We start from the raw sequence: 13,248 nt of genomic DNA, 5'->3' as shown, positions 1-13,248 counted from the left end.
TTACTTCCTTTTCAAGTTGTGAAACGTGTTAACCTGTGGTAAAATACTTAGAAGATGATAATTACCATCTAACCGTGTTGAAGTGTACAGTTCCGTTGTGTGAAGTATATTCATGTCATTTTTTTTTTTTTTTTTTTTTTTTTTGAGATGGAGTCTCACTCTGTCACCAGGCTGGAGTGCAGTGGTGGGATCTTGGCTCACTGCAACCTCTGCCTCCTGAGTTCAAGCAGTTCTCTTGCCTCAGTCTCCCGAGTAGCTGGGACTACAGGCGTGCATCACCATGCTCAGCTAATTTTTGTATTTTTAGTAGAGACGGGGTTTCACCATGTTGCCCAGGATGGTCTCCATCTCTTGACCTTCTGATTCACCCGCCTCAGCCTCCCAAAGTGCTGGGATTACAGGCATGTGCTACTGCACCTGGCCTATTTTTTTTTTTTTTTTTTTTTTTTTGAGACAGCGTTTCAATTTTGTTGCCCAGGTTGGAGTGCAATGGCACAATCTCAGCTCACCACAATCTTTTCCTGCTGGGTTGAAGTGATTCTCCTGCCTCAGCCTCCCGACTAGCTGGGATTACAGGCATGCACCACCATGCCTGGCTAATTTTGTATTTTTAGCAGAGGCAGCGTTTCTCCATGTTGGTGAGGCTGGTCTCAAACTCCCGACCTCAGGTGATCCGCCTGCCTCGGCCTCCCAAAGTGCTGGGATTACAGGAGTGAGCCACCGTGCCAGCCTCATGTCATTCTTTGTGTGTGTGTGTGACAGAGTCTCATTCTGTCGCTCAGGCTGGAGTGCAGTGGTGTGATCTCGGCTCACTGCAACCTCCGCCTCCCAGCTTCAAACGGTTCTCTGCCTCAGCCTCCCGAGTAGCTCGGATTACAGGCGCCCGCTGCCATGCCCGGCTAATTTTTGTATTTTTAGTAGAGACGGGGTTTCACCATCTTGGCCAGGCTGGTGTTGAACTCCTGACCCCGTGATCCACCTGCCTCGGCCTCCCAAAGTACTGGGATTATACGCATGAGCCACCGTGCCCAGCCGTTATTCTTATATTATTATTTCCTAGTTGTCTTTCCTGAAGACTATCTTCCAGTCTGAAAATGGACATGATGGATCCACGGATGTACAGCAGAGAGCCTGGAGGTCCAACCGACGTAGACAGGAAGGTATGGCTCTCTTGGAGTCCCCATAGTGTGGAAATGAGTTTGCCCTGGAAAGGGAAAGAACAGCTTCTTGCCCTCAGGTTTCTCACCTTCTCCTCTCCTCACTCTCACCAAGGGCTGAGGTCCATTTGTATGCACACAAAGAAAAGAGTTTCTTCCTTTCCAGGAAATAAAATTGGCCTGAAAGACGTCATTACTCTACGGAGACATGTGAAAAGAAAATTTAGAGCTAAAATCCGTAAGAGGAAGGTGACAACGAAAATCAACCATCATGACAAAATCAATGGAAAGAGGAAGACCGCCAGAAAACAGTAAGATGTGCCTTGACACAAATACTGTTGTATGAACCATGTGTCAATCAAAGTAGACAACTGTAAAGTCCTTGAGAATATTTTCTACAATATTTGTGGCAAATTCAGTGGGTTCAAAATTGAGTTTGTCCTTTCTGCTTCATTAGTTTAAGCTGTATAATTCCTTTCCCTTCCTACATTCTTGTTTGTCATTTTTTCGGGGGAAGAGGAGTTGCTAGTACTGGCATTGGTTTTCCTTTCTCTCTCTCTCTTTTTTTTTTTTTCCTGAGATGGAGCTTTGCTGTTGTTGCCCAGGCTGTAGTGCAATGGCACAATCTCAGCTCACTGCCTTTTGGGTTCAAGTGATTCTCCTGCCTCAGCCTCCCAAGTAGCTGGGATTACAGGTGCCCACCACCACGCCCAGCTAATTTTTGTATTTTTCCTAGAGATGGGGTTTCACCATGTTGTCCAGGCTGGTCTCGAACTTCTGACCTCAGGTAATCTACCTGCCTCAGCCTCCCAAAGTGCTGGGATTAGAGGCATGAGCCACCACAGCCAGCCTTTTTTTTTTTTTTTAATTTTGAGATAGAGTCTCGCTCTGTCGCCCAGGCTGGAGTGCTATGGTGCAATCTTGGCTCACTGCAACCTCTGCCTCCCAGTTTGAAGCAATTCTGCCTCAGCTTCCCGAGTAGCTTGGATTACAGGTGTGTGCCACCACATTTGGCCAAATTTTTTTTTTTTTTTTTTTTTTTTTTTGAGACAGAGTCTCACTCTGTCACCCAGGCTAGAGTGCAGTGGCATGATCTTGGCTCGCTGCAACCTCCACCTCCCAGGTTCAAGCGATTCTTATCCCTCAGCCTCTTGAGTAGCTGGGACTACAGGCATATGCCACCATGCCCGGATAATTTTTGTATTTTTAGTAGAGGCGGGGTTTCACCATATTGGCCAAGCTGGTCTAGAACTCCTGACATCATGATCCGCACACCTCGGCCTCCCAATGTGCTGGGATTACAGGCATGAGCCACCGTGCCCAGCCCAATTTTTGTAATTTTAGTAGAGACGGGTTCACCATGTTGGCCAGGCTAGTCTTGAACTCCTGACCTCAGGTGATCTGCCTACCTCAGCCTCCCAGTGTGAGCCACCACACCCAGCCTGGATTGTTGAATTCAATGCTTGGGTCACCTCCAGATTCATTTTCACAGTCTTTCATGTTTTGGTCATATTACATTGTATTTTGCTGCCATATGACTGATCTTTTTTTGTTAAATGTGAGATACTTGTTAAAAAATATTTAGCAATGAATTGAGGCCTAGTAGCATGTTATCTTGCTGCAGAAGAGATGGGAGTCTACTTCTGGGGGATGGTCAGGGGTCCTCCATACAGGCTGCAATTGAGGTCGTCGGTGCAGGCTCAGTCCCTACAAAGGCCAGGGTATTTCCTGTCCACCTCTATTCTGATGCATGACTCTTCTGGGTCTCAACCAGAGCCAGTGGACTTCAGTATGGGTCGCTTTCATTGGCACACCCTCAATCCACTTGTTTTCCATCTAATCCCACGCATGTGTGCAAAAGCTGCTGTGCTTCTTTGCATCTCAGTAGTTCCTTCTGGAATTCAGCAATGAAACTCAGGGAAATGGGTTCCAAATGCGAGGCTGACTTTCGTCCTGGGTTTCCTTCTCCTCCATCTTCACCTCATGTCTGTTTACTGCCATGTTAGCAATTGGATGTATTCAATCATGGGTTTTATATTCTGTTTGGTGTCCCCCATTGTTCTCATCAGAGATCAGAAGCTTCAGATGCACTTATGTCAACTCAAGAGTAGAATGCTTCCTTAGCTTCCCTCCAGAGTCAGGTTTTGTGCTTCTAGTTCCCAAGTGCACAGCAGGAGTAGTGATGTCCTCACTGGCTTCTCATTTGCATTAAACTGTGAGCTTCTGTAGCGTGGGGACAGGACCCTGCTCCCATTGCATTCTCAGCACCTCACCACACACTCCTTGTTTGAGGCCACTCCAGACAGCATGTGCTGAAGGATGCCCTGTGGTCAGAAACAAGTTCATTAACTTTCTCTTTGAAGTGTTTTCGTCCCTGTTTCCTAGCGTTCTGGGAATTTTACACATCCTTCCTATAAAACCAAGTATCGGGTGAGATCCTTAGGATCAGGACCATGAATCAAGTGGTGTGAGGGCAACACAGCAAACTTACCCTTTTTAGACCGTTTCCTTTTTCTGCCCTCAATCTCTGTGAACTTAACCTTGTTAAAGTCAGTCAACACCAGGGTGGATGGTTTGCCATTGTCACCTATTTTCAGGACATAACACCCTGACTTAGGAGCCATTCCGATCATGTGTAATTCAATAGATGCCCCCAGCATTCAGATTGCCTTTTCTGTCAACCAGGATCTTTAAAGTCGATGACAAGAGTTCCAGTCCTGAATCATGGCAAAGTGCAGTAGTGAACTGCGGGGTTAATGACACCATATTCTGGAACGATCTCTCTATGGCTGATGGTCTCAGTTCCGGCATCAGCCTCTGACTGAGAATCAGGTCTCACACAGGAGGAGTCAGATGAGGAGCAATCCTCTGCTTCCGATGGAGTTAGTTGTGATGAATTGGTGAGGTCTGGTTTTTCACACTGAACTAAAATGAGCTTTCGCTGTGTCAAGCACAAGACTGACCCCAGAAACACACATAGTGCACCTCATAGAAGCTTTTAATAGTCTTTATATTTACTAAAGAATAGGACTAACTATGGAACTATGAAGATGAGCTGGAAATGACAGGTGACTTGCCAGCAGGCCAGAGTGTGACTTTTTTTTGTCCCTCAATGGGAGGTGTCCATTCTCCCTTTGGTTGTGAGAATCAGTTGGTTCATTTGTGGAAAGGTTGCAGGGGGGATCTTTGAATCACAGCCTTCAGATGCCAGAAGGGCAGAGGGAATCCCACACGGGCTGGTGGATCATGTGTGTGCATTTCTCTCCCTTCTAATCTGAGGAAACTAAGCATGAAAGAATGTGAGCATGCAGAAAAGGAGAGGCAGGTATCAGAGGCAGAGGAAAATGGGAAATTGGATATGAAAGAAATACACACCTAGAAGTGAGTTCAGAAACTGAACCCCACCCTCCTGGGAAACGCCCATTGGAGTGTTGTTTTTAACCTCTGTACAATGCTTAGACCCAGTAAATGCAGAAATAGAAACAAATGGTCAGAAGACATATCGTGAGAGAGAGAGAGAGTTCACAAAACAGAAAACAAAGTACCTTAATATTTACCAGTGACCAAAAGATGTGAAGCAGCAAAACGTCTCCTGACCCCATTGCCAGCTAGACTGTGTGGAAACTCGGTTCATACCAGCCATTCTAGGGGTGGGGTGAGTTGTTGTCATCCTTAGGAAAGTGTGTTGTTGTAGGATCAACCACATCCTTCAAAAGGACTATGCCTGTTTATAAGCCCAGCTGTTTCTGCCCTGTGAAACACGGTAAGGATATTAATACAAAGAGAATAGAGCTTTATGATAAAAGATGCTCAATGAAGGATGAATTAGGGATATACTGAGAATGGGGAAGGAAACTATCATCTCAGAAGTCAGCAGGCAGTAATCAAGAGGAGGAATCAATATAGCAACAGTTTGGATCAGACCATACAGTTTTTTTGTTTTTGTTTTTGTTTTTCTGAGATGGAGTCTCGCTGTGTCACCCAGGCTGGAGTGCAATGACGTGATCTTGGCTCACTGCAACCTCCGCCTCCCAGGTTCAAGTGATTCCCCTGCCTCAGCCTCCCGAGTAGCTGGGATTACAGGTGCCTGCCACCACGCCCGGCTAATCTTTTGTATTTTTAGTAGAGATGGGGTTTCACCTTATTAGCCAGGATGGTCTCAATCTCCTGACCTCGTGATCCATCCGCCTCGCCCTCCCAGAGTGCTGGGACTACAGGCGTCAGCCACCGCGACCGGCTCAGATTGTACTCTTATAGCCATCTGAAATACGTTTTCTAGGTAGAGATAGATTGTGTAAGGGTACAGTTGTGAGGATAACAGAAACATGGCAGATTATTTAAAATCATCCTGAAAGTGGTGCTTTATCTGATGAAAGTGATTGTAATCCATAGGAAAATGTTTCAACGTGCACAAGAGTTGCGGCGGCGGGCAGAGGACTACCACAAATGCAAAGTAAGGAGCTTCCTCCCCGCAGTTGCAGGATAGTTCAGTGCTGATGCAGATGATGCCACGGCTCTTAGACTCTCTCAACATTCAATTTCTCATGTGTTGGCTTTTTCAGATCCCCCCTCCTGCAAGAAAGCCTCTTTGCAACCGGGTAAGTTTGTTTGTTTTCCTTGCTTTTGAACATAGTCTGCCAGGTCAGGACATGGATACATTTTTCTCCCTACAGCTCTGTGCTCAAGCCCTGCAGAGGGAGATGGCAGAGAGAAAGGCTGCCTACAAGCATCACAGTCCCATCCCTGTTGGTAACCGTGTTGTGCAAAAACACCTTCATCCCCACCCAGTGGGGCCCCTGATCTAATATTCAAAGTGTCAGAGGTTCCATATTTGTAATAGCAAATGGGCCCTGCCTGTAAATTAGTGAAGAGTGAATGTAACTTATTACCCACAGGGACAATTCCAAATGAAGGCCTTAAATGATGCTCAGCTAAGCTGGTTCTTGTGTGGCCTCTGTACCTTCAAAAGCTGCCGAGTCCTATGATTACACGTGATGGGACTTGTACACTTGAAGTGAAACACAGTTTTAAAACTTGCTTTGTTTAGAATTCCCACCTCATTTTTCCATGGACAAAAGTATTCTTTATGTCCTAGTGCACTTACAATTTGGTATTACCTGGGAGTGAAAAGAAATATTACAGCCATGCCTAACTGACTTCTTGAGGTAAGATTGTTCTGTCAGAAAACCCTCTCCCAGTTCCCCTGCAGCTCTTCAGGAATCCACATCTCTCCAGAGCTCTTTGTTCTCATGGGTGGCACCTCCAGAGTGAAGAAGATCCTTTGTCAAGAAGGGAAACAGAGGGGAAATGAGAGGGGCCTGCAGGCAGAGCTGGAATCAACTTCCACTCTGCCTCTTGCAAGCTGTGTGACCCTGGGCACAATTTCTCCTTCCTCTGGAAACCTCTGTTTTCTTAGATTTGGAGCAGGGTGGTCACACTGACCTTGCAGAGTTCTGAGAATCAGAGACAGAACATAAAAGGCCTGGAAAACATTCTCCAAAAAGAAGCTGCAACATGTGTGGACAATGGGCTTTTCATTCCTCTCTTACTGTCTGTTGACCTGGTGCAAGAAACATGCTCTGGTGATGGCTGTGAGGGAGGAATGAGGATAGACATAGACACTCCTGTGTCTCAAACGTGCTTCTTTATTACTCTGTTATGACTCTGTCTTCCCTGGGGCAGGACCCCAGCCTGCCTACATTTGCAGACAGACACAGTGGCATGTGGAGACAACAGTGTGTCCCAATGACTTTTCTTTACCCCCCAGCTGTCAGCAGTACTCAGTGGAAGGGTGATATTATGACAGTGATACTGCTATTTTGAAACCTGGAGGATGGAAAGGTGCAAAAATCTATCACCAGCAACAGAAGGTGCAGACCGTGTTGGTGGCAGTAATTTTGTCCATCAAATGAATATGTGTGAAAACATTCCCTTCTTCGGCCCTACAGGTCAGAATGGCGGCAGCGGAGCATCGTCATTCTTCAGGATTGCCCTACTGGCCCTACCTCACAGCTGAAACTTTAAAAAACAGGATGGGCCGCCAGCCACCTCCTCCAACTCAACAACGTTCTATAACGGATAACTCCCTGAGCCTCAAGACACCTCCCGAATGTCTCCATCGTCCCCTTCCACCCTCAGTGGATGATAATATCAAGGAGTGTCCTCTTGCTCCTCTTCCACACTCTCCTCTTCCACCCTCAGTGGATGATAATCTGAAGGAGTGTCTCCTTATCCCTCTTCCACCCTCTCCTCTTCCACCCTCAGTGGATGATAATCTGAAGGAGTGTCTCCTTGCTCCTCTTCCACCCTCTCCTCTTCCACCCTCAGTGGATGATAATCTGAAGGAGTGTCTCCTTGCTCCTCTTCCACCCTCTCCTCTTCCACCCTCAGTGGATGATAATCTGAAGGAGTGTCTCCTTGCTCCTCTTCCACCCTCAGTGGATGATAATCTGAAGGAGTGTCTCCTTGCTCCTCTTCCACCCTCAGTGGATGATAATCTGAAGGAGTGTCTCCTTGCTCCTCTTCCACCCTCTCCTCTTCCACCCTCAGTGGATGATAATCTGAAGGAGTGTCTCCTTGCTCCTCTTCCACCCTCAGTGGATGATAATCTGAAGGAGTGTCTCCTTGCTCCTCTTCCACCCTCTCCTCTTCCACCCTCAGTGGATGATAATCTGAAGGAGTGTCTCCTTGCTCCTCTTCCACCCTCAGTGGATGATAATCTGAAGGAATGTCTCCTTGCTCCTCTTCCACCCTCTCCTCTTCCACCCTCAGTGGATGATAATCTGGAGGAGTGTCTCCTTGCTCCTCTTCCACCCTCAGTGGATGATAATCTGAAGGAGTGTCTCCTTGCTCCTCTTCCACCCTCTCCTCTTCCACCCTCAGTGGATGATAATCTGAAGACTCCTCCCTTAGCTACTCAGGAGGCTGAGGCGGAAAAACCACCGAAACCCAAGAGGTGGAGGGTGGATGAGGTGGAACAATCACCAAAACCCAAGAGGCGGAGGGCGGATGAGGTGGAACAATCGCCCAAGCTCAAGAGGCAGAGGGAGGCCGAGACACAATTACCCAAACCCAAGAGGCGGAGGGCGGATGAGGTGGAACAATCGCCCAAGCTCAAGAGGCAGAGGGAGGCCGAGACACAATTACCCAAACCCAAGAGGCGGAGGTTGAGTAAGCTGAGAACACGCCATTGCACTCAAGCCTGGGCAATAAGAATAAATCCGTGGGTCGAAAAAAAGAAAAAAATCAAAAAATAAAACAAAACCCACACTCCAAAAACAAACTAACAAAGAATAAATAAATAATATAAAAATAAAATAAATACTGCAGTCCTTATGTTATTGCTTTGTTTCAGTATCTGGTATGATTGCCTGAGGGACCTGAGGTTTTTAATTAATTGTGGGGTTTTTTTTTTAATCTTTAGAAGTGGTTGGTTATGTAAAATATTATTATTATTATTATTATTATTTTTTGAGACTGGGTTTTGCTCTGTCACCCAGGCAGGAGTGCAGTGGCTCGATCACAGCTCACTGCAGCCTCAACCTCCTGGGCTTCAAGCAATCCTCCTGCCTCAGCCTCCCAAGTAGCTGGGATCACAGATGTGTGCCACCACACCTGGCCAATGTTAAAAAATCCTTTAACTTTTTTGTAGAGATGCACTCCTGGACTCAAGCGATCCTCCTACTGGTCCCGACCACCAGCCTCTTTCTGATAAACATTTACACTGTTTATTATCTGATGCCATTTCTATCTTCTTCCTTGTCATCCAGACATCAAAGAAGTAGGTTTCTTCAGGGTTTTCTTTTTCAAGTCCTCATTGTTAAAGATCACTCACATTAGGGCCAGACACCATGACTCATGCCTGTAATCCCAGCACTTTGGGAGGCCAAGGCGGGCAGAGCACTTGAGGTGGGGAGTTTGAGACCAGCCCAGGCAACTTGGTGAAACCCCACCTCTACTGAAAAACATACAAAAACTAGCTGGGCGTGATGGTGCATGCCTGTAGTCCCAGCCACTTGGGAGGCTGAGGCATGAGAATCGCTTGAACCCAGGAGGCAGAGGTTGTAGTGAGCCAAGATCACATCAGCACACTCTAGCCTGGGTGACAGAGCGAGACTCTGACTCAAAAAATAAATAAAATAAATATCACTTACGTTAGATATACCCAAGGGGTGGTCTATAGAGACTTGGAAGCAGTGGTTATTGCAACAGGGGCACGGAAGTCATCTGGCTATGCCAGGATGCCCAGGGGATACTCGGGGTGGGTGGCATAGTGGTGCTGGGGACTCACCGCACAGGACGCTCTGATTGACGCACTGCCAGGAGTAGCGCTCTGTCTTGGGGCTGCAGCCGGCCTCCTCAGCTCGAGTGTAACAACAGTCGTGGCCATGGCAGCACCTGCGGATGTCACATGGGCAGGACAGCAGGTGGGTGAAGCTCTCTCCTGGCCCTCCTCTCTTGCCAGGACCATGGGTGACTGAAGACCCCCAGGGAGGCACAGCATCCTCTTATCTAAGTTTTTTTTGTTTTTTTTTTAAGAGACAGGGTCTTTCTCTGTCACCCAGGCTGGACTGCAGAGGCACAATCATAGCTCACGGCAGCCTTGAACTCCTGGGCTCAAGCGATCCTCCTACTTCAGTGTCCCGAGTAGCTGAGACTACAGGCACACGCCAGCATGCCCGGCTGGTTTTTTAATTTGTATTTCCTTTGAGACAGCATATGTCTCTGTTGCTCAGGCTGGAGTGCAATGGCTCAATCAGCTCACTTTAGCCTTGAACTCCTGGGCTCAAGTGATACTGCCACCTCAACCTCCCAAGTATGCTACTACAGGAACACAAACTCCTTTCAAATGCTGGGATTACAGGTGGGAGCTACTGTACGCCTGGCCTCATCTAAGCTGTTTCCCTGAAAATCCCCGACTTGGGTAATGATTCCATTGGCCCCACCATGCCCTGTCCTGCCTTCCTGGCTGTGCCCAAGCTTGGTCCCTGCCTGCCTGCCTCCCTCTCTGGGTCTCGAGCTCCTGTGACACATGACTCCTCTCTCTTCCTGGAGTGATCCAAGCCCTGCCACTTCCTGACTTTGCCCACACTGTACCCTCTGCCTGGGGCAACTTCATGTCTGCCCATTGACCCTTAGGCCACAGCCCAGGCACAAGCCCCTGCCTCCGGAGGTCATCCAGGCCTCACCAGGCTACACCCTCTCGTAAAATTGGATTCCCTTCCTTCAGGGCAGGTTTATAATGAAATCCTCCTCAGTGGCCAGGTGCGGTGACACCCATCTGTAATCCCAGCACTTTGGGAGGCTGAGGTGGGAGGATCACTTGAGGCCAGGGGGTCGAGACCAGCCTGGGCAACATAAGAGAGACTCTTGTCTCTATAACAAATTTAAAAATTAGCTCACCAGGCCAGGCTCAGTGGCTCATGCCTGTAATCCCAACACTTTGAGAGGCCGAGGCAGGTGGATCACGAGGTCAGGAGTTCGAGAGCAGCCTGACCAACACGGCGAAACCCTGTCTCTACTAAACATACAAAATTAGCCAGGCATGGTGGCACACACCTGTAATCCCAGCTACTCCGGAGGCTGAGGTAGGAGAATTGCTTGAACCCAGGAGGTGGAGGTTGCGGTGAGCCAAGATCACGCCATTGCAGTCCAGCCTGAGCAACAGAGCAAGACTCTGTCTTGAGACAATAAAAACACACAAAAAATTAACTCGCCAGGATGGCACATGCGTATAGTCCTAGCTACTTGGGAGGCTGAGGTGGGAGGATTCCCTTCAGCCCAGGAGTTTGAGGCTGCAGTGAGCCACTGTGATTGTGCCACTGCACTCTAACCTGGGCAAAAGCGAGACCCCAGGCTAGAGTGCATGATTTTGGGTCACTGCAACCTCCACCTCCCAGGTTCAAGTGATTCTCCTGCCTCAGCCTCTTGAGTAGCTGGGACTACAGGCATGTGCCACCACGCCTGGGTGATTTTTGTATTTTTAGTAGAGACAGGGTTTAGTAGAGACCATGGTGAAACCCCGTCTCTATTAAACAAATCTCTACTAACCCCATCTCTACAAAAAACAGCTGGGCGTGGTAGTGCACACCTGTAATTCCAGCTACTTGGGAGGCTGAGGCACGAGAATCATTTGCATCTTGGAGGCAGAGTTTGCAGCGAGCTGACATCGCACCACTGCACTCCAGCCGGGATGACAGAGCAAGACCCTGTCTCAAAAAAAAGAAAAAGGAACAAACAACAGCAACAACAACAAAAAACTCTCTGTGTCAATCACAGCCTTCGCGCTAGGGGAGAGGTGGCCGAATTCTGCCCTCTGCTAACGAGCTATAGCTTTGTGGAAATGGGCGAGTGGCGTGCCCTTGTGAGCCTCAGGGCCCCATCTGTAAAATGGGCATAACTGTCATGCCTGTCTTTAAGAACAGCCTTGGGGATAAATGAGTGGAACTCATGGAAAGATCTCAGCCCACAACCTTCCACAGAACAGGCGCTTCTCACACAGTAAGTAGCAGGAGTGCAGAGGCTGCAGGCATGAATCCAGCCAGACTGCCTGGGTTCAAGTCCCAGCTCCCACGTCTTGGTAACTAAGTGGCCTCAGACAAGTTACTTAGTATTTCTTCTTTTTTTTTTTTTTTTTTTCAGACGGAGTTTTGCTCTGTCACCCAGGCTGGAGTGCAGTGGTGTGATCTCGGCTCATTGCAACCTCTGCCTCCCGGGTTCAAGCAATTCTCCTGCCTCAGCTTCCTGAGTAGCTGGAATTACAGGCACCTGCCACCACACCCAGCTAATTTTTGTATTTTTAGTAGAAACAGGGTTTCACCGTGTTGGCCAGGATGGTCTTGAACTCCTGACCTCGTGATCTGCCTGCCTCAGCCTCCCAAAGTACTGGGATTATAGGCGTGAGCCACCGCACCTGGACACGTTACTTAATATTTCTGTGCCTTGGTTTCTTCATCTGTGAAATGGGATTGTTGTGAGAATGCAAAGGGATTCCCAGGGCAGTTCCTAGTGCATAGTCTGGCTGCCTTTGTGTGTGTGTGTGTGTGTGTGTGCATGTGTATGTGTGTTTAATATAGAGACAGGGTCTCACTATGTTGCCTAGGCTGGTTTCAAACTCCTGGGCTCCAGTGATCCTCCTGCTTCCACCCAAAGTGGTGGGATAACAGGTGTGAGTCACCACACCTGGTCACTTTATATTATTTTTTTCTTTTGAGACAGGGTCTCGCACTGTTGCCCAGGTTGGAATGCAGTGGTGCAATCTCAACTCACTGCAAACTCCGCCTCCCAGATTCAAGTGATTCTCCTGCATCAGCCTCTTGAGTAGCTGGTACTGTAGTCACCCGGCTCCTTGCCCGGCTAATTTTTGTATTTTTAGTAGAGATGCGGTTTAGTGATTCTCCTGCATCAGCCTCTTGAGTATCTGGTACTATAATCACCTAGCTCCTTGCCAAGCTAATTTTTGTATTGTTAGTAGAGATGCGGTTTCCTTTTTTTTTTTTTTTTTTTGAGATGGAGTTTCGCTCTTATTGTCTAGGCTGGAGTGCAGTGGTGCGATCTCGCTTCACCACAGCCTCCACCTCCTGGGTTCAAGCGATTCTCCTCCTCAGCCTCCCGAGTAGCTGGGATTACAGGCATGCGCCACCGCACCTGGCTAATTTTGTATTTTTAGTAGAGATGGGGTTTCCCCATGTTGGTCAAGCTAGTCTTGAACTCCTGACATCAAGTGATCTGCCCACCTCGGCCTCCCAAAGTACTGGGATTACAGGCAAGAGCCACCACGCCAGGCTGGTAGCAGTCTTTCCTAGAATGTGGATGCCTTGGAAAACAGGGGCTTTGCCTTGTTTCCCTAGAACCTAGAATGGCATCTGGCACACAGCAGATGCTGCATCTATTGTAAATGAATGAATGAAAGAAGTGTCCTTGCAGCCACACTGGCAGCCGTAACATAGTGGTTATAAATCTAGACTCTGGAGTCTCAAGTGCAAATGTCATTGGCCTCTCCTCCAGCCTCCTCAAGGGGCACTCAATGAAAGAACCTGGTAGCGCCCTCATATGACTGTAGTTGGACTGACATGACTGCCAGATGGTGGGA

General features: G+C 48.0%; 1 protein-coding gene across 32 annotated transcripts in view; it reads left to right on the top strand.

The window, feature by feature from the left end:
* LOC129137290 (nuclear pore complex-interacting protein family member B8) overlaps window positions 1-8,478 on the top strand; it is a 47,228-nt gene extending 38,750 nt beyond the window's left edge. For 31 of the 32 annotated variants that reach the window (XM_063797048.1, XM_054668256.2, XM_063797073.1 and 28 more), the window contains 5 exons: window positions 1,061-1,160; window positions 1,324-1,468; window positions 5,550-5,610; window positions 5,720-5,755; window positions 7,106-8,478. In XM_063797048.1, the coding sequence (XP_063653118.1) occupies window positions 1,061-1,160; window positions 1,324-1,468; window positions 5,550-5,610; window positions 5,720-5,755; window positions 7,106-8,413 (1,650 nt within the window). In that variant the 3' untranslated portion in view covers window positions 8,414-8,478. The other variant, XM_063797074.1, reaches the window with a different exon arrangement.
* Window positions 8,479-13,248: the final 4,770 nt, after the last annotated feature.

This window comes from Pan troglodytes, chromosome 18 (assembly GCF_028858775.2).
Source record: "Pan troglodytes isolate AG18354 chromosome 18, NHGRI_mPanTro3-v2.0_pri, whole genome shotgun sequence".
Lineage (NCBI taxonomy): Eukaryota > Metazoa > Chordata > Mammalia > Primates > Hominidae > Pan > Pan troglodytes.
This window is presented reverse-complemented; position numbering and strand designations above follow the sequence as displayed.